Source organism: Pleurodeles waltl, chromosome 10 (genome assembly GCF_031143425.1).
Source record: "Pleurodeles waltl isolate 20211129_DDA chromosome 10, aPleWal1.hap1.20221129, whole genome shotgun sequence".
Taxonomy (NCBI): Eukaryota; Metazoa; Chordata; class Amphibia; order Caudata; family Salamandridae; genus Pleurodeles; species Pleurodeles waltl.
In genome coordinates this window covers 41,821,524-41,844,053 of record NC_090449.1, presented here as the reverse complement: position 1 = coordinate 41,844,053, position 22,530 = coordinate 41,821,524, and the positions used below count along the sequence as shown (strand labels likewise).

General features: G+C 41.4%; 1 protein-coding gene across 1 annotated transcript in view; it reads left to right on the top strand.

Moving 5' to 3' along the window:
• The window catches only part of LOC138261017 (anterior gradient protein 2 homolog), a 74,899-nt gene extending 55,695 nt beyond the window's left edge, over nt 1-19,204 (top strand). The window contains exons 5-8 of the mRNA XM_069209622.1: nt 303-376; nt 10,956-11,019; nt 17,256-17,339; nt 18,941-19,204. Of these exons, the coding sequence (XP_069065723.1) occupies nt 303-376; nt 10,956-11,019; nt 17,256-17,339; nt 18,941-18,990 (272 nt within the window). The 3' untranslated portion in view covers nt 18,991-19,204. The remainder of the gene's footprint in view (nt 1-302; nt 377-10,955; nt 11,020-17,255; nt 17,340-18,940) is intronic.
• The last annotated feature ends 3,326 nt before the right edge of the window (nt 19,205-22,530 follow it).

The window sequence follows — 22,530 nt, the reverse complement described above, 5'->3', positions numbered from 1 at the left end:
AAAGGGACTCTTACAAACCAATCTTAGCAAAGCTGGGCTGTTTGACAGGAAGTGGCAAAGAACTGTCCTGGCCAAGCTCTGACCAGTGATTATTAATTTAAGAGTACAATGCGCTACAGAATGCAAATGTACTGAAGTTCAGAAACTTCTGTCCATTCCAACTTCATTACTTTCTTTTTTACATTGTTGAACCCTTGTGAACATAATAGCGATTGTGAAATGAAAGACCACAACTTTGAGACACTTTGAAAGAATGTTATTCTGCGGTGTCATGGCTCACTAAATGCATTTTTCCTTTGTAGCCGTGAAGAAGGTGTTCGTTGAAAGCCAGGAAGCCATGAAACTGGCAGAAGATTTCATTCTCATCAACCTGACTGTGAGTAAACATTTTGGTACTTCAGCACAAGACACTGGGAGGCAGACTGGTGGACTCACACAAGTTTTTTAATAAAAATTTCAAAGTCAATGAGCTCTGGTGCTAAAATAGGTGTAAAGATATTTTGACCAAATTGTTCTCAAGCCTGTGTTTTCCTGGGTAAGTACCATCAGGTGGAACTTGCTCATGGACACCACAATGTAATAGGTAATAATTAATGTAAAATGAAAGCCAATACCATTGAATATGTGATTCCCCATTAATAGGTGTGATTTTTGTTTTAGCGAAAATACACTGGGAGCACTTGAGGTAAATGCTGTTGGTACAGGGATATTTTAGTACCGGATTTAACAAGTGGGTCTCAAAGAAAATGCTAATCATCAGCCCAATAGCGATTTAGCTTTAACGACTGACATGCCAATGTCCAAGGCCAGGTAACACAGTTTGCATTAGGGCTTAATTTTTATGCTAAATCCTTTGCTAGGATGCATTAGAAAAATAATACATATTCTGTAGCATATAGCAAAACCCCAAATAGGGGCCAGCAGGCAGCAGGACAATAAGCAGGGCGTAGACCTTCTCAGCAAAGCGGTCCAGATGAGTCCTTTGGGCAGCCAGGCAGTTCCTCTGGCAGAGTTCCAGGTGTAGATTCAGAAGTGTCTGATTTGGTGGGGTCAGAGACCCAGTTTATATACCCAAAAATGCCTTTGAATTGAGGGAAACTTCAAAGAGTGGTTTTGAAGTGCACAAGTTCCCCTTTCAGCCCAGTCCTGTCTGCCCGGATCCCTCTGGGGGTTTATCAGTCCTTTGTATGAGGGCAGGCCACTGTCCTTTGAAATGTAGGAAAAGGCCCCTCCACCCTTCCTGCCCAGGAAGACCCATTCAGTATGCAGATTAATGCAGATGTGACTGAGTGTTCTGTGTTTATGGCTGGATGGAATGCAGAAGGGGAGCTGTCTACCAGCACAGACCACACGTGGTTTGTAGACAGGGCTGTAAGGCACAGATGACAGTAATTGCAGAGAAATGCCTACTTTCTGAAAGTGGCATTTCTAGAATTGTAATATCAAATCCCACTTCCCCAGTAAACAGGATTTTCTATCACCAGTCTGGTAATACTAAACATGACAGGGCTACTCCTTCCAGATTAAAATCTACCACATAAAAGTATATGAGGGCAGTTCTAATGCTAGTCTATGAGGGGAGGAGGCCTCATAGTAATGGAAAATAGATTTGTGAGTTTTTCACTACCAGGACATGTAAAAAACATATGTACATGTCCTGCTTTTTACTTATATAGCACCCTACCCTATGGGTTACCAAGGATCTACCCTAGGGGTGTCATATATGGAGAAAAAAGAGAGTTTAAGGCTTGGCAAGTAGTTTTAAATGCCAAGTTGAAGTGGCAGTGAAACTGCACATACAGGCCTTGCAACGGCAGACCTGAGACATGGTTAAGGGGTTACGTATGTGGGTGACACAATAAGTGCTGCAGGCCCACTAGTAGCATTTACATTCTAGGCCCTGGGCACTTCTAGTGCACTTTACTAGGGACTTATAAGTAAATTAAATATGCCCATTGGGTAGGAACCAATGTTACCATGTTTAGGGGGGAGAGCACATGCACGTTAGCATTGGACAGCAGTGGTAAAGTGCGCAGAGTCCTATAACTAGCCAAAACAGGGTCAGAAAAATGGAGGGAGGCAGGCATAAAGTTGGGGGATGACCACCCTAAGGCTGTCAGATCTAATGCTCACATTATTTGACTGTACTGAGAGACACTTATTAATAGTGATAATTTTAAACATGAACTTGGAACAGTTCTGGCCCCCTCATTCATTCTGGTGTCAATGCCATTGGTGAGCTGAGAAGCAAGTCAGTGTCATGTGCACCCTGTATGTGGCACAGAATCTTATAAACAGGCAACATTATAGTCTATTAAATCAAGCACAATAAATTTTTTAGAACTTGTATCCTGTACTCGCAAAGGTGCTTTCATGTGTGATGATGAATTAGAAGAAGGATCGGTAAAGCAAAACATTTGCTTAAGATCATACAATTTGGTTAAGCTGAAAGATGGTATTAATCCCAGGTTTTCTGTTTTCACTGTGTATACATCAATCACTAAATGGGTATCTATATATCTCTTAGTTTTATCTCAAGTATTAATACTTTAATTTTATCGCTTTGGCCATAACAGTAGAACATGGGTGATAGGCAGCAGCCACATGAAAGCTCGGCTCATTTTGGACTCTAGGTTCCAAGCAGCCCTCAAGCTGAGCCAGAGCCAGGATTCTTGGCTCAAGATTGGCTTGAGCTTTCAGTGGCCCTCCCACTTGTAGCCCTTGCTGTAGCATCTTCTCCACCCTAGGTTCCTGCCACATCTTTTTTCCTCAGCGCACAACAGTGAACTCAACATTCTAAACCTGCAGCCACTTCACCATGTTCTAACACTTACGTTATCATGCTGCAGAGTCCTTCAGGATCCAAAAAGGTTCCATCACACATGCTACAAATCATGACATCTCCCCCTCTGTTTAATATATTAAAGAAAAAACTTTTTACAACATATACACAATATAGTTCTTCAGTGAGCCTTTTTGGTGCTTTTATAATTCATCTGGCTCATGTATTTGGAAACTGGGAATCAATAATCAAAGTGTCTATGATATGCTTTGGTGATGTAGGAGTAGTGGCAGTCTGGGATTCTCCAAGGGCTCTCTTTGATCCAGTCTCTACTTTGACATTATTGTCTGACCAGCATTGATCCACCTGTTTGAAAGGTGGGTAACCTCGTGTGATAGATTTTCCTTGATGTTGGGTAGTCACCATGTGCCCTGTGCTGGTTACAACTTGAAATGGCTTAGCATCGAAAAGAGGATCAGATTTACGTCATTGTGGCAGATGAACAAGCACTGGATCTTCTTGCTTAAAAACAATGTTCTTCGCATTTCGCCTTTTGTCAGCATAGGCCTAATTTTCTCCTTACAACTCAAGTCTTTTGTACATGTCTCTGTATCAGTTTTGGATCTGATGTCGGTCCACCGAGGTAACTTGGTCATTAGGCTGGTGGTTGAGTGAAGAATCAAACAGTAAGCTTGTAGAGTAGAATTCAAGACAGTCTTGAGGTTGAGCTTCTCTAATGCAGCACGCTGAAAAACTTTCTTTCACCTACTCACAAAACATCCAACTAGGCCATTAGCCTGTGGCCAAAGAGGTATGCTCTTCTGATGCCTCACATTAAGAAGATTGAGGAAGTCTCTGAATGCTCTGTTTTTGTAGGAATGTCCTATGTCGCAAAGATACCATCCAATCTATCAATGACTCTGTCCTGAGTGATAGATGAGAGGTTCTCAACCTCTGGGAAGCAAGAATATTCATTCACAATCATCAACAGGTGATATACATTGTCAAGAGGACAGAAAAAGTCGCAAGCAGTCCTTTTCCAGACATGATTGGGCAGCCCGGACATTTTCATGGGGTGTTGAGTAGTTTTCAATGACAGGCAGTTACATAAATGAAAAGTTTTCAATTCCTTCTCAACTCATTCATCAATGTGAGGAAACCAGACTCTATCTTGGAGAGCTTGTTTAGTGGCAACAATTTCATAAGGTCCTCCATGAGCCACTTCAGTCACTTGCTGTTGCAGAGTCTGTGGAATGATAATTCTTTAACCCCTCAGGATAATTCTTTCTTGTGTCACTGATAGTTCATCCTTGACATTTTTCATTCCTGATTCTCACAGTCGACAAATGTACCTTGACTCCTGTGTGATGTACCTTGACTCGTGTGAATTTATGATATAACTAGTTGTATGAGTATGGGTAGCATTTATAATTGACATACACATGCTGAACTACAAAGTTTCCTTGAATGGCTGCCTGAGTCATTGTACTATACAGTGATCTATTATTATTACTGCACTTTTATGGAAGATATGTCTTTGAATCACAGCCTGAACCATTGTACTATGCAGTAGTCTATTATTATTAGTATATTATCTTGAGGCCTATTTTCACCTTCATATGACTATTGTATTCAGTTGATATGAGAAGATAGCTTGCTCGGAAGATACACTTTTTGTTTTGTCTGAAATTATATATGCTCTTAAACTCTTCATTTAAATAAATGACTGTTGTTTTGTTCACACATATAACTCATTGCATTTCTTTGCATTTATTTTTGTAATATTTGTGTGTAAGGCATCACTGTTTTCTCTTACTATCTTGACAAATGGCACTGACAATTTATTCCAACGAAATGGGAGCTGGTATGTTCGATTTCACGACAAAATTTATGCAGGCTTCAGCAGTCCTAGATGAAGTACCTTGACATAGTATAGGCACTCTTGAGATTTTATCGGTAGGGTTTTGATCTTACCCTGGACAATGGACAATGCACAATTGTGTAGTTGTACTCTTGCATCCAGGGACTCCAGCGTTCAAGTCGTGGAGGCATCTTGACTTTTGGATTGCCAAAGATAGTCAGCAATGCTTGATGATCTGTCACAAGTCTGAAAGTTTTCTTTACAGGAATACATGGAAATGTTCAGAAGCCCACACCACTGCCAAACTTTCTTTTCCTGGTTGTGAATAAGGACGTTCAGTCTGCAACAACATTTTACTTGCATAAGCTACAATATGCCATTGAGCACTTGGCTGTCCATTATGTTGTGAAAGGACAGCGTCTAAACTTTGGATCAAAATATGTAATTTCAGTAGTGTTCTCAATAGCTTGTTTAATTCTCTTAAAACCCTTTTCGCATTCATGGGACCAATGAAATGAAACATTCTTTTTTCTCAACTCTCTCAATGGAGCACTCACAGTGGCAAAGTCTAACATATATTGTGAACAGTAACTAGCCATGCCAAGGAATGAAGCAACATGTAAATATCTTGTGGGGGACTTTCAGTTGACAGCGCTTGTACCTTAGCTGGATCAGGAGTCATGCCCCCATCAGAAAAGATATGGCCAAAGAACTTTAGCTTTGTCTTGTTGAATTCACATTTCTTAGCATTTAGTATTAAGCCAGCATCAACCAGTAAATGACACACTTGCATAAAACTTTATCATGTTCCTTCTGTGTAGCTCCGAAAACCAATATGTCATTGCTGTAGTTGAAAGCATCTACAACAGGTTGTATGATACGTTCAATGACATCTTGAAAAATCTCTGTAGCTGGTGACACACCAAAACTTGGTCTTTTGTATCAAAACAAACCAATATGTGTGTAGAAAAGGTTGTAATATACCTGAAATTCTCCTTGATCTAACTGACAATATCCTTTGCTCAAACCAAAGCGAGAGAAGACTATTCAATTGTGTTATCATATCAGCAATATGCGGACCTGGATGTCACTCTCTTACAATTGCCTTGTTCGCTTGAGGCATATCCACGCTGATGTGTACGGCTAATTACTGTCCTTTTTGGCCACTACCTGTATGGGAGAAACCCAAAGCTTCGGACCACTGGAATGCTCAATGATTTAATGCTTAAGTAACAATTCATGTTCCTTTTTTCAACAGCTTCTTGTAAATAAAATGCAATTCTTCTGTGTCTCAAGCAACCGGTTGAACATCTTCATTGATTTGTAATTGTACTTTCATAGACTTAAGTTTCTTAACCCATGAAATAATGAAGGAAACTGAATTTCATGATGAGCATTCATATTGTAATTCACCGATCTCAGTCCCATATTAGCAGCCGACTTGATGCTGTTCCTTGAAATACATGAATGGGCGCTTGCACTTTTGTTTTCTTATGTTTAATAGTGGCTAAGAATTAACCTTTACTTTTTTTAGGGTGTTGATGCTGCCCATGTTTACGCTTTTGTTTTAGATGACGTCAGTTACAGTAATGAAGATAGTTCATTATACTTCTCATCAGGCCTAATATTTATCAACACACCACTGTTGATGATGAAAGTTATTACGCAACCATTTATTTCAAATGTAATCTTTGGACAATGTTTGAATGACTTGGGTTCTTTCTCGTGTTGAGTCTTCTTTGACTTGTATTTCTCTTCACATGCTGCCAGTCCAACATGTGCACCTTTGTCTGAGGTAAACATTGACATTGCGCAATCATCTTCTTCACTTCCACTTGATACTGATGCTGACACACCATTTAATGATGATTTAGATGATGATAGACTTCGTTTGGTGTGGATTTGTCTCAACTGGTATTGTCGCATGGCCTTGTGGCCACACGTCAAATGTCGCTTCTGGAACGTTTGGGCAACCATTTTGTCTTCTCAACATGACACACTTACTTTTTCCTTCGCCTTGCAAACCGTCACAAAATAGTTCTCCTTGCCACATCCATTGCATGTCTGTCTGATGGTGTGACATTTGCATTGTGTGGAAATGACAATCCACATCTGAAACTTAACTTCTTTTTCCATGGAGATATCACCTTGTGTCGGTCAGCTTTGTGCTTCTGCTTATTTTTCATATTGAAGATAGTTTGACTTTGGGCACCTTTGTCCTCCATGTCAGCAGCTTGCCGACCAGCATGCTCTTCTGCTCTGGAAGCTGTGAGTACTCACTCCTTACTAAGAGTTTCTCTCAGCTTTCAGCATTTGAATGAATCTGAAAGGCATATGTCAATAACTCTTAGATGTATTGCTTCTTTGTCAGTAAGGGCCTGACTTAGATCTCAGCAGAGAAGTTAATCATCACAACGTTGACAGATTTCTCGCCCGTCAAAATCTAAATGCCATAGAAAACAATGGTATTTAGATTTCAGCAGATGGGACATCTGTCACTGTTGCGACAGAGTAACCCCTCCCCGAGATCTAAATCTGACTCCAAATTCATTAAATCTGAAGTATTTTATGAGCATGTCCAGTCTTTCAACAACTTCATCTATGGTTTTACAAACTCTTTGCCATTCTTGACTAAAGATGTACCTTTTATATTTTCCATTTGCCACTGGATTGAACTTGAGATTCAAGGTTTTGTTGATTTGACAGTACATAACTTCATCAGTTTGCAGCATTTTCTTTATGACATCTTTTACACTATCACTAGCAAGATTTTTGTGGGACTTGATAATCTCTTTGTTATTGGTTTGTTCTAGCACATCAATTAAATCATCAAATGTCTCTTTTCAAGTAGTCCGTCTATTGCCAATGTTTTGCTTTTGGCAGTATCGAAAGGGGTGGTGGTTTCAAAAAAGCAGCAGCATTGTAATTGTTCACAGGAGTGGCTGACACTGCAAATTGAGCTCTTTCCAGCTCCACCTGGTAGTCTTGGTGAACTGGTGAATATTCTTGAGGCTCCGTGATGTGCTGGCCTTTGGATTGTTTTTGACAGTCTATGGAACTGTAGCCTTTCATGGTCTCCATTGGAACCCTTTACTTTCTGGAGACTTCTGGAGTTGTACTGAGCCACCCTTCAGCAGCTTTGGTGGTGTGCCACTTCTAATTTTGGACCTCTCCGTAAGCACAACCCCTGTGCTTCTTCTGCGGCACCTTCCACCATCACTGAGGTTGTAAAGCTCTTCTTCTCAAGGCTCTGGTAAGTGTAACTACAATATGCTTCATTATCAGTGGTTCTGTCAGCTAGCATTCTTCTCTGTAATGTTTGTGTCTGCCTTTAGCATTATCACTCCATGCAGTGTTAAGCTTTATATTGCGTAGTAGCGAAGTACATTTCTGTATGGCCTTGATCGTAATTTCTTGCCCACTAATGCATAGAATTCCCAGTGGATGTCTCTTTATAATCAAATGCTTCACAATCCTAGAGTTGCTCTTGGACTCCACATACACCACTCATTGATTTCGCACCTTGATGAAGGGACACACGACATGCACAAGCAGTTTACTTGGACCACGGGTGTCGATCTTCCAGTTACTTATCCACTATCCCATCTCTAGTTGTAGAGTCTTACAAAGCCTGGATACCAATCAATGAATACGCCCATTACCCATCTTTTTTCTTCCGTACATAATTGGGAACTCAACAATCTAAACCTGCATCCACTTCACCATGTTCTAACACTTACTTCCCCATGCTACGGAGTCCTTCAGGATCCAAAAGGTTTGATCATACGTACTCACAAAAGACAACACTTGCTATTTCTTTAAAAAGTGAGAAAGCTTTCCTCTTAAATCAAAATAGGCAATAAATCAGTCAGTCAACACCTGCAATATCACCTTCCCAGTTACTGGCACATCGATATTCCAACATTGATATTATAATGGACAATTGCTTATTTCTCCCTACCCACTTGCAAGGAAATGTTTTATAACACCAGAATGCAAAGGCATTTTATCCTGGCCTTCTGCTCCCCTGAGTGTCCCCTGCTCATCTTTGGGATTGTGTGATACAGATTGAAATGCAATGAATGGACAAACTGATAGTACCCTAGGGAAGCTAAGTTAAGACTGTGTGTGCTCCTGTTTAGGCATTTGTTCTACTGTAACCATTCTTGAACTAAGAATCAGGGCCTGATTTATCATTATTTCATGCTATGCAATGCAGCAAGACAACTTGTTGTGCTGTGCTGCATGAAGGGGAGAGGACAGGAATGCGCCATATTTACCGATACAGGGCACATTTGTGTTCCCTGTTTGTGTTGGTGCACAATCTGCTGCCTAGCGCCACTACGGGCATGCTTGTCTCATGGCATAATGGTGCCTATGTTGCTGGCAGTATTGTTTTTGTGTTGAAAAAGAGATGCTGCTACATATAAACAATCTGCTTATGCTTTCTTTTCTTCTGCACAACGCAGCACCTTCGAAAAGAGAAATCAAATAGGATAAATAAAGATATTTATTGTTGTTGCTCCTCCCCTTGGAACGTATAGCATTTTGATGCATTACCAGATTTACCAGTCTTGGTAAATCTGGGAATGCAGCATAATCCATGTGTGGATGCATTGAAACATCCACGTTCCACCCATGGAACGCTTTTCTAGGGCTGAGTAATACAAGGCAGCAACTTGAGCTGGCTTGCGATACTCCAGATTCACCAAGTAACGCAAGGCCACACAAGGTAAGTATGAATTTAGTATTGGATTGCCCTTGCAACAACATGCGTGACTAAAGGGCAACAATACCATGATAAATCTGGCCCTTGATGTCTTGTTTTGTACGATTATATGTTGGAGCCTGATTTAGATCTTGGTGGTAACGGTCCCGCCGTCGACTTTTCAACTGAAAACTCATCTACCACCATGGCAGTCTACCTCCCATATTTAGATGTTGGCGTCACACAGACAAAAGCCTGCATTGGAACCGCTATCTCCACCAAGAAACACTGCCCACGTTGATGGCGGGATAGGGAAAAGTGAATGCCAGCAGGAACCCAGGCATCCTTTCCGCCATGCAGATTTGGATTTGCCTTACCACCAATCAAAAACTGGCAATCTGACCTCTATGTATGAATTGGCAGATTGGAGGGGAAAGGGAGAGGGGGCTCGCCATTCTCTCCATTCCACCCCTGTCTTTGATTGGAGATACTGGACTACACCTGCCATCACTGCTGCCACTGACCTACGGAGAAAACACCAATCCCCATTGCCAGACTTGAAGGTATGGATGCTGCATTGCCAGGGTACGTTGAGTAGGCACAGTACAGGAGGTTGGGACCACTGCCGACATGTGCATGTCACAGTAATTTTATTTAATCACAGTGACATGCTTATGTGGGATACATGATGGTGTCACATATGGCTGGGGACACACTTGTATGACACAAATCTCACACACATGCACAACTGTCATTGTGATGTCATTATTCATTGCAATATGAATTCTGACATCTCAATGATGGTACACTCACACTGGACAATGGTGTTCATGTGTACACATTGCAAGAGGACATGTATGGGTAGGTTTGTGCTATCTGTTGTGTATGTGAGTCACTGCTTGTATGTGTGTGTGTATGTGTGCGGATTGGCTGGTATGCTGTTGTGTATGTTGTGTTGCTGTGTGTCACATTCAGGTGAGTGTTGTTGGTGTGTAGGGGACATCTACGTGATGTGTATAGTTGGTATATGTACTCAGCAAAACTTCATAGATACTACCCTGCTACTAGCCTACTGTGTTGAGTGTGTTCTTGTAGCTGAGTGTGTAGTGTTGTGGTTGTGTCATGTGTGGGTGCAGTGTCAATGGTGTGTGTATGTTGTGTCATGGATGTATGTCAATGTGTGTTTTCAGAATGTATATGTTGTGTTGTGTCAGAATGGCAATGGGTTGTTGTGTGAATGTGATATGTTGAGTAGTGTGTAGTGCGGGTGTACACATATGGGTAAGGGACAGTGTGTGTGTATAACTTACCTCATTTCCATAGCCCTGCCATTGTGTTCCGCTGTTGTCTCCCTCCACCAGCAATCCTTCGCCAGTCAATCCACTTGCAGAGCTGTAACATCTAAACACCACAGGCGTAAGACAATTGACTCAGGTGCATGACTGACATGACTTGGGCCACTGCCAAGATCTAAATCAGGTCCTTAGTTTGTTCTATCATGAACAATCTTCTGAATGCCACAAAACTTGTTATTGATCTGTATACAGGACTATGGGATATGCTTTATTTTCTGTACTCCTTCTCTCTTTTCTTTGTTTCCACAGTATGAAACAACAGACAAAAACATGTCGCCAGATGGCCAGTATGTACCCAGGATTATGTTTGTAGGTGAGTGGAAGCGGAGTCTTTGGTCTGATCAACACAAAATAGAGCCAGCACTAGGGAAGTGGTCCCTCTGCCAAAGCAATCCCACTCGCATGGTTGGAAAGTTTTCAACAAGTTTAAGTCTTGGGATCTCACTTTTTTTACCCTGTTTATGTTTTCTTCAAGTTGCCCAATGCAGAAATAGTTGTATGTTAAACAAGATGAGGGAAAGTGATTCCTCTTCTTGAAATGTAACTTAGGACAAAATCTGGGGAGATGGGAGACTGAGAGTGGCATATAACATACTTAATCATCTGAAGGAGTAGGGAGGGTTAGCCTTACTAGATATCCGCACATATTATGCACCATGCTAACTTTGGGTTCTGACAGTCTGGGGTGCCAAGGAATCTGAAAAACCATGGTGGTGGCAGGTTCACATTTATAGGATCTAGTCTGGTGACGTAAAATGTAAAGACACGTAAATGTTTATCTGGGTACCCTGACAAACACTACAAACTGGTTCTGGGATGACACTTATAAAAAACTGTTCTTAACCACATATAGGCCCTCATTACAACCCTGGCGGTCGGTGTTAAAGGTGCGTTAATACCGCCAATAGTCCGGCAGTAAAAAAAAAGGGATTTTGTCCCTGGCGGTAACCGCCATCAAAGACCGACACTTTAACACACCGTCTGCCAGGGTGGTAACGGCCGCTGGGCTGGAGACTTTGGTCTCCAGCCTGGCGGCCGTCACAATCCCACCCTCGGGATTACGACACGGCTAACTGCCATGGTTTTCGTGCCAAACTTACTGCCATGAAAACCATGGCAGTAGGCACTATCAGTGCCAAGGAATCCCTTCTCTGGTACCGATAGGGGTCTCCCCCACCCCTCTCCCCATCCCCAGAGTCCTCCCCCACCCTCCCCCTCCCTCTCCTGCCCCCTGCACATATGCACACCCGCATGCGCACCCATATACACACATGCACACATGCATACCCACCACCACCCACGCATGCACACATACATACCCACACACCGTAACACACACCAACATACCTTGTCACACACATGCATTCACAACACACAACACTCACAATCACTCATTCATGCATGCATTCAACGCCACTCACACCCTCATGCAAGCATTCCAAAACATACACACACACACCCCACATACACACAACACCCCCCACCCCTCTCTCCTGTCAGAGAACCCGACTTACCTGCTTGCATGGGGTCCTCCAGCTGGAGACGGTCCTCAGAGCTGCTGTCAGCAGCAGCATCCACCAGCAAAACACCGCCAGGCCGTAGCATTGGTCATGATATGGTCGGCGGTGTTTTGCTGGCGTGGCGGTGCTGCTGTCAGCAGCGCTGCCTTACCGCCGTCTGCCACCATGATCATCTGCGGTGTTCCGCCAGAATTCTGGCGGTATACCGTTAGTGGTCATGATACGTGTAGATGGCTGGTAGCCATTGCGGCGGTATGTTGGCGGCTGTCACCGTGGGGGTAGGCGGTAGTTACCACCAATATTGTAATGAGGGCCTTAGTACCTATAGCACCCATTAGTAGCTATGGGCCCAAATGGGACCATCTCTTACTTATACCAGATATTCCTGGATGAGACGGTATCTTGTACACATCCCAATGCTGACAGATGGTCTGGATTACTGGGGAAGAGCGCCTACAGATCACCCATAGTCACACTCATGAGAGATCTAAATAAAACCGCACAGTGTGCTGGGTAAGGAAGTACACTACAAAGAATTGTGTGATTGGTATATGTACTCAGCAAAACTTCATAGATTCTCCCCGGCTACTAGCCCATTGTGTTAGAAAGAATGTGGTAATATAGGAGACCCAATGCACATTTGATGGTGATGCTCAAAAATTCAACCCTTCTGCAGAAAGATTCAGAAAGGTTTACAGAAAATACTGGGGTATCCTGTTCCAGGGTGACCCATCTTATATCCTGTTTGAGGTGGCTAGGAGAGACTTGCAGTATCAAATCAGGGGAGATAAAATTATTTGGGATGGCCTGAGGGCGTAAAGATTACTGTTGTGGAGGCCTGAAAAGATAAAGATCCCCTGATATCAGCCAATGGCAAGCACAACTCTTGACGCCCATAGCCATGGAGAAATTATCCTGGAGCCTAATGGTGATGCAGGAGACAGTGAGGTTTCCTGGGAACCATTATTGACTTATCTTTTGGACCGGACCCAAATAAGGACTTTACCTCTTCGTATGAAATCAGTAAATCTGTTCTGAGTCGCTATTCCCCTAGGGCGAAGATAAACACTAGTCATACACCAGATGATATGTCAAAGAAAAATATGATGATGAATGAAATTATGAATACTGCCCTATCTAATTACTGTTGGATGTCTTACTGTTAATAAATGCTCCTTTTGGATTGTGTCCTGAAGGCGCGAGGGAGGAGAGAAAATGTAAAGGCTCTGTTAAATTATTTTCAACCATTTATACATACGAATTTCGAAGAACAAGGGGGATCTGTAATCTTCTTTTGGGGTTACCTAAAGTGGCACCCTATTCCTATCATTGAAGAGTTGCTGTACTCTTCATGTTAAAATCAATAAAGTATTTCTTGTTGAGAGATACTGGAAGTATGATAGGACTGGGCTAGAGTCAGTCCAAAGTTAGTTTGTCATGCTGACAAGTAAGTTACTGTTCCCTCACTTTAACAATCTTTTTATTAAAGTCTCAATTTCCCTAATGACCTGAACACCTTTTCTTGAAGATCTATATAAGTTGTTTACCCTTGAACAGTACCTTTCACTGAATGAATGTGAATAGTGACTGTGAGCATTCGGGTTCAAAGGTCAATTTTATTGCCACAATTTCTGTGAAAGACCTCTTTTAAACTCACAAGAATTGTGTTAAACATAGTCGGTATGTCCAAGGTGGAACCACACTCCTGGAGACTGTGACTAAAATGTGGCTATGCAGGCTCTTCGTGGCTGACTTGTTGAAGTCAATCCAAATTTCAAAGCATCACACTAGCATGAAGCCCACTGGGAAAATGTCAGTGTCAGGAACATCTGCCAGGCTCAGTGTTGATTTCATCATTTAAAATAGCTGCACACAAGTAGTGATATGTGTCAAGTCAATAATTGAAGGTATCACCAGGGCAGATGGAAATAAACTGACACAGTCATGTCTCAGATGGTGGTTGGGTAGATGGTATTGCCTTTAGTTTGCTATGGCCGAGGAGGCACCAGACTCAAGAAGAAGAAATTTGACAGCTCTTGATTAAGAACACATCTCCCTAAAGCAGAGGATGCAAGTCCAGACCCAGAGTTTGGTTCAAGACTCAATGACAGACCTCCACCCCAGATGGAATTGCAAGCAGGATTTTATCTGTCACAGGAATCAAATGCTTTACCGAGGTTGATCGACCTTTTGACCCAGAAAGAAGTGTGGTGAGCCATATACAAATTTACATTAATTCCACCCAAACAGTTTAGACATCATGACCAATGTGGCCACGAAAGGATAACTCCAATCAGGAATAAAGTTCAAGCTTTATTTTACAACCACAAAGTTAGTGTCATAAAGACAATGCATAAAGTCACATTGTAAAGATATATGATCACCATAGGCTGCCTAAAGCAGCGAAACAAATTCAAACGAGTTAGCATTAACACAATCAGGCATTCAAGAAGAATCAGGCATATCATTAATGAAATTATCTGAGATATAAAAAATATATCTAAGGTCAGATTGTATCAACATTTGTCAAGTTCAATTAAGCAGAGTATGCAAATTTGGGCTGGAAATAGGTTGTCACTACAGCTGACCGAATTAGGAAATGTATGTGAGGGGACAAACAGATGCAGGTAGAAGTAGAAAAAGGAGATAAAAATAATTTGAAAAAATATATCTCTTGGGTTACAGAATACTAGCTAGAAAATGTTTAATGTGAGTGTCGCCATGATAGATTCTATCCTAGAAACAGGGACATGTTGAGGGAAATGGCTGTCAGTTGAGAGAGTCTTCAAAGGACAGCATTCATGGATTCTTAATCAGCAAAACATCTGGATCAGCAGCAAAGTCCAGTTAAGCATCTCATCAGGAAAGGTGCAGAGAGAGACTCCCTGATCTGACTAGATTCAAGGGGTCTGAAGATCTGCAGAGAGACTGCTCTAAACTTTCAAAGTCCATCCCTAATATAAAACACATAAACCATGTTGGTTTGTCAGTTTAATGGCATCATGTCATTCAAAAACGGCATTATCCAATAGGACAACTATAATTCATCACTATTACGTGACTGCAAAGTACAAGGTCTGTAGACCTAAGTTATGCTAACACAAGAAAAATATAAAATGCACTAAAAAGATTTGTTTATAAAACACACATAATATGCAAACTTATAAATTTAGCATTAATAATATACCACCAGAATAAGTAAAACATGTCATTGTAAAAATGTGTTAATACATTAAGTTAGGTATAACAGAGAAGTGCATTTTTCTCATTTGCACATATTTTCAAAGTCATTTATTCTTTCACCAAACAACAGAAATGCAAATTCATTTTCAAACTAGCAATTAGTCTAGAGTCTAAAATACACTTTAACATCATTTTATTTCACTAGCATTTTGTTTAATAAGGAAGGCACAATAGTGACCACCAGAAAATGAAGACATAAGCACATATGCGCTCCCAGTTGCACTTGAGGCCTGCAATTGCTCTCAGCCCAGCTGTGTTATGACAGCTGGGTTGAAAGGTTTAATGTGCACATGTCAGGCTGACCATCGCAAAACGGCCAGCCAAAGAGACATGCGCACTTTGAACAGTGCACAGGGAGCCCTCTGCCCACCACTCCTCCCTGCTGCTACTCATCAGGCCCACCCCGTCCTGACACTCAGTTCAGGATGGGATGATGAAAAATAAAAGGGTAATGAAAAGGGTAATGAATTACCCTTTTATTTTTCATCTCTGGGGCTTTGGGAGGCATTTAAGTGGGGCGATGCTCCTCCGCTCCATTGGAGGAGCAGGGACTGCAAAAGAGCATTTATGAGTACGGGAATCATACTACTTGAGTACTCTTTTACATACTCTTACATGTCTTTGTGAATCTGCCACATTCCTTATTATTTGTACCAGTGGCACATGAATATTCTGTGAATTCTCCTTTTTATTCCAAGTTTGGTGCAAGTTCATGAAGGCAAGTCCCAAAATGTCATTGTGAATAGACCCCTTCGCTTTTTTCTGATTTAAAGATGCCCCCATTCTGGCTCAGGTACAGATTTGATGCAGTAGTTGGGCAACCACAATATACAGTAGCATGGGTGCTCTAATTAGTGGCTGCTAAATTCACAACTCAGTTTTGTCTTTCAGACCTCTCAGTGTGGGATAACAAACTAATTGTAGACGTTTTTCTTCTTTCCAAAGGTGCACAAAGGTGATGTGCCTTTTGTCCCAAAGGTTTTACCCTGCTGAAAATCTTGCAGTCTAAAATCTTAATTTGAAAACAAAACTGAGTTTGACCCCACATTGAGATTAGCACCTATACTTGAATGAGAGCCATAGTGTTACTTTCTTAGACAGTGTCATTTGTTCTTAAAAAAAAATATTTGCATAATTTAAACTTGCAGAGAAACATTTTGCATATATTTTCCAGCTTTGATGACATCATTTACAGTGCAAAACATTTAAGTATTTACAAAAAGTAAAAAAGTAAAATCTTTGCATTAGTAAAGGTAAATTGTGAAGCTATGCAAACACAAAGGAACAGATTTAGAGTTTGGAACACTGTTTACTCTATTACAAAGCTGATGGAGTCACCTGTCTTCCAATCCCTCAGCCTGCCCACTTCATTATGGTACAGCAGACTTTAAGTATTCCATTGATGGAGACCCGTTGACTCTATCAATAGCAAGCTGAACAGAGTAGGTGGCATTGGAGAAAGGATATTACACCACCTGTCATATTTAGGGTGGGCACTGTGATTTTTTTCTCATGACTGTCAAACCTAATGTCAGCCATGCACCCAATTTTTGTACATGGACAGGAACCGCCGTGATGTTTCATTGTACAGCAATGACTGCTGGGCAGGAGATCATAACTAAATTTGACTGACGGTAGTCTCTGAGGATGGTGGAGGTAATGTTCTCTGCCATATTGAGGAACTTATTCAAAATTAGGCCACGAGAATAGGAATCAAGACTGCAATAAAAACTAGGAAAGATCTTTATTTGGTAAAAACTGATATGTTACTTTAATCTGATTTCAGACCCCTCTATGACTGTGCGAGCTGATATCACTGGGCCGTATTCTAACCGCCAGTATGCCTATGAGCCGAAGGACCTACCTCTGCGTAAGTAAAACCTAGATCTCTTTGTTGGTATTTGAAGTATTCACCTCAAATGATTTTAGAATGTTGTGGGCGAGGCGAGTCTCTGGTGTTGGAGATCTATTACTAGAAGACAAGGGGCATCTGAAGCTTTGGAATCTCTGCAGTGGGAAGAAGCTGAGTAAGACTGGGACAAGACTGAATAACTTGGGTTGTTTGTGTTCTGTGAAATCTGGTGGATTTCCTAAGAAATGGTGTAATATTGACAAAGGAGCATCTGAAGCAAAGACAGAAATGCACAGACATTAGCACAAAGGGCACATTTTACAATATACATTCATAAATCGAATCAAGAACGAAAATTATATCAAGGCAAATAAAAATGGGCAGATCGAAAGGGATCCGAAGAACAGTTTGACACTCTTAGTCTGAAACTCGTTTAGTTAGAACTATTTAGGCCTTCGGTGTGTCCAACCATTTGTGGTAAAACCTCAATTCTGGTCATTTTGTAGCCACAACTAGCATCTTTGATATAACTGCAGATGCTGATTCAAGTGGAGAAAACCACGGAGAAAGCCAGGCGAGAATGGTACTTCTGCATGTTTTCCACATAGACTGGAAGGGTGTGAAGCACACACTTTCCATAAAGTAGACTGATAAAGCCACATTTCTTGATGCCGTAATAGAACTTTTATCTCAATAGATAAATTGTGTGAGTTGCCTGGAAATCCACTTTCTGCCTATTTCCCTGTTAATTTACATTACCAGAGGGTTTGCAACCTCAAACAAGTGCTGTACGTCGGATATTTAACACTGTAAGTAGTTAGATGCATTAGAACAATACACTAATTTACAAATGTTTAGCCTCGGGGTACAAGCACACATGAACATTTGCTTATATTTATGGATTAATAAGAAATGTGGGAACTTTTTAAACTTTTTACTCAATATAGTAGCCTGGAGATCATGGCTGACTGCCTCGAGCGATGCAGGAAGAAAGAATTAATTCCTGGAAGTTCTCCTTTTTAAAATAAACACAGTCAATAAAAAATTGACTTCCATCAGTGAGTTTGTGTAAAAAAAAAGTAAAAATGTAAAAATGGGAGCTTTAGTTCTTATATAGCCAGAGACCAAGTCATTGTGAAGATGTTCACATAAAATAACGCCAGACCTTCAGGGCAGGACTGGGAATCTTAATCAGCCATGGCAATTTTGTTGGACCCGACCCCCCCCACCAGACCAGACTCCCAGTGTTGAAGCACTGCTGCTTTTGTTACCTGAGGCCAATATTGCACCCCAGCTGCAAAACTGGCCCCCAGTAACAAATTCAGACCCCACCACAGCAAAACCAGCCCCCACCCTTCCAGCCTTCCAGGGAAATGCCCGATGCCCACTATGACCAGTCCGGCCATGCAGACCTTTCCCACTCTTGGGATCAGTAACTCTGGAGCAAATGAAGAGGAAGAAATACCTGCCATTTCCTGGGCCATTCATAATGAGGGCTTTGACAAATGAGGCCTGGTTGATTGTAATTAGTTAACTGAGTGTTGGGTCTGTTGTGCACTTTGGATAAATTCTTTGTTTTTTATTGGTGCTCACTACATTTTATTCCTTTTGTTTTTCAGTCATCAGCAACATGCGCAAGGCTCTCATTCTTCTGAAAGAGGAGCTTTAACCTCAGTCAAGAGCCCGTCATCTTGGTTTTCACTGTTTTCTGAGACCCGCAACTTACTGTGCAATGGCTGTCCCTCCCGTTGACATTATTTGGCTGGTTGAGGGTATTTTGTTACTATAATCTGTTCAGAGCTGAGGGAGGCTTGAGATCACCCTTGGTTGGTTGTTGAGTGAGTGGGGCAGGCGTCTTTATCAATAAAGAAGTTCTCTTAAGAGTGGTGTGTTCAAGAACCTTCATAGCAATTATCTTTTTTAATTATTATTATCTTTTAGGCTCATTCATCGGGAGGTGCAACATCAAATTCCTGGAAACACATATCATGATTAGAAACAGAAAAATAATTTTCATTCCATGAATCAATCAGAAGGTGTGCTCTGCTATGATTTGACAACTCACTACGCAATGATTATGTGTAGCAATTTATATGCCAAAGAAGGTCTGTACGACATGCTCCATGTCCCAGGCCCGGACTGGAAACCCAAAGCAGCCCTGGCAATTTTGTCGGAGTAGCGTCCGCCCGAGGCTGGAAGCGAGAGTGAGTGAATAATACATGAATGCAGCCTCAGTTACTGGGGGCTGATATTCCAGCACCATTGCAAAACTGGTCCCCACCCGACAGCCTCCCAGGGAAATGCCCAATTCCCACTACGTCCAGTCCAGCCATGAAGTGTACTTGAAAATTCCATTAATATTTCACTTTCCACATTGAAATCTTCCCCTCAGGCATCAAAAGATAAAAGGTCTGGCAAAATAAACCAACAAGACCTTCATGGCAGTTTATTTTTTCCTGAGCATCACAACACATAACAAATTGAATACTGTAGAAAATATGCAGTTCTGCCTTACTTCTCAAAATGCTTTTTCTCGCTTTTTCTCTCTCCGTAGCCTATTAAGTGTATCACTGCCACAGATGCTGGAAGGTCGCTCAATGCACTTATCATTTATAGAGTGAAGGAATGTGCTGTGGTTTTCCCGAACCATCTGACAAGCATTTACCTCAAGAGCCATTCATGTAGAGCAGCACATCCCTGCTCACCCCATATGCCTCATTTAATCCCCCGAGGTACTCAAATCCCCTTCCAGGTTTCTTCACTTCATCATAACTGCTTCAGTTTTCTACTCTTACTCTTAGAGGAACCTTTTGTGAATATATCAATGTATTCCTCACCAATGGCATTTAAGATATCATTTTCTATAATGCAGTGCTTGCTAAAAGTTTTAGAACCACGTCCCAATTTCTAGACAACAAACCTTTCCAACCCACCTAGCTTTAATGAAATGAGGTGGGTGAGTTTTCAATGTAACTAAACCATCATCTGGTAGCGCACTGTGATTGAAAAGCAGCACATTTTCCTTTGGAATGGTTACTACATTTGCACAGAGTTACAGTTTTACTGATAAAACTATACTGCACACAAATTATAATATGTGGAAATCGGGTTTCACTGAATATTTATCATTTTTGAATCTCCAAGTGAAGGGTCCTGATTTGTTTTGATCCTATTATAATCCTTATTCAATATCACTTCAGAATTACAAAAAATGTGCTTCAGTTTTGCTTTCCGAACGGCTGAATCTGTACAGTTCATGCACACATATTTATATGTTGTATGATACAAAAAATTACATCATACAGTCTTTCTTTCCATACTCCCTGTACCACCAGAAACATTGTCACATAATTCACTTTCCTTTCCGTTTTCATACTGCAAGGTGAAAGGAGTGAAAAAATATGGAACAATTTGTCAGACAGCGTAGCCTGACATTCGACCTGTATTTCTGAAGCAGAGCAAATGTGACAAGATACATCCAGAATTTAAACACATCTTTATTTATTGCTTGGACTTTCATAACCCATCAATGCCAGAGTAGTTTGGGATCGCCAGTACTTAGGCCCATATTTATGAAACATGATGTACAACTGTGCTGGTGCTGTGCTATGCTGTGCTTAAAACAAGATAATATCATTCTCTAATGCAATCTTTGTGCCATATTTGAAAAAAGACACACAATGATGCTAAAGAATGGTTAGTGTCTAAAAAAAAAGACACTATTTGGGGATGGATGGTGATAGAGGAAATGGCCCTAGTGGGTCAAAAATGACAGTAGGCTGATTAGTGCCAAAATATCTGCCGCTAGTCAGCCTAGTATCACTTTTTGATGCACAAGCTGCAAACAATTACTCCTTTCTAAGTATAGACAGGAGTTATTACCACAACCCCAATGTCCACCACAGGGGACCAGTGTCCCCAGGACAACCCCAACATACCTAGTGCCAGCCAGGTGGCCCATGTAAGGGTCCCCCAGAGGCACACAACACATACATACACTTGCCTGGGATGGGCTCCTTCTTTCAGTAGTGTCCCTGTGTTGTGGGTGATGGTGATGCTGGGGTTTGGGGTGGGCATCTATGTGTCCATTCCATGGTGTTTTCCCATGGAAATGGGCCTACCAACACTTTAACGCCTGGTAAGACCAGGTGTTAAATTTTGGCACTAATCGTGCTTAGCTCAATTCCTTAGGTCCTCTTCCTAGGTACGTGTCATTTTAGTGTCCGAGGGTAAATATGGCGCTGGGGGGCAAGCATCGTTTTTAGGAAGGGAACACCTACCTTGCATCTCATTGTTGCAATGAGATGCAAGGCGGGTTAGAGCTTCCTAAAAATGGCACTAACGCATAGATTTTGTTGCTATATAGGTCTAGCGCCAAAATATAAATATGGAGTTAAGTTAGCACCACTTTAGCAGAAAATAAAATGACACTAAGGTGGCACAAAGTTTCCATAAATATGCGCCTTAATTTGTAAAAAAAAAAAAATAGGTGCAGGAGGCCTTGTCAAGAGGTCACTGCAGCTTGCACCACCTATTGTCCCTCCCAGCACTTGTAATGACGGTACTATCATATATACTGCCATCACACACCTAAAAGTGTGACAATTCAGATGATTTCAGGTCTCCAGAGCTATAAGAATGGTCTGGGTGGCAGGTATCACTTGTTTTTAATGCATAACAAATTAACAAACAACTGTTATTGGGCTAATCTGTAAATTAGACATACATCACCAACATGTGGCAGACTATCATAAGTGTCAGTGCTGGTTATGTGCACCGGAAACCCACAGCTCACATTAAAAGTACTGCTCACAGCCTTATTATCACATTCATGCCAACATTTTACAACTGGAAATTGAGAGATTTGGGGGGATTTTGGAGATTCCGAAAAACAAGCCAGGAAAATGTGTTTTACCTATTGACTTCTATTGAACCAGAGGTAATTTCAGGCAGGAGGCCAGTGCAATGAAACCATGTTTTGCTTAAAAATCAGGAGCGTTACTCCTGGGAGAATAGATCAGTCGCTAGCTGCCTTTTCCTCAAGTGTCTCTACATTTTTGCACAATGATAATAAAAATGAGCAAACACCCTTAAGGGTGCAGTAACCAACAGCAAATCAATCTAATGAATTGACAATAAAGAGAGACAGGGTGAACAGACACTCTACAACATTTGATTCAAGAGCTTGACTTGTAGTCACTCTTCACCT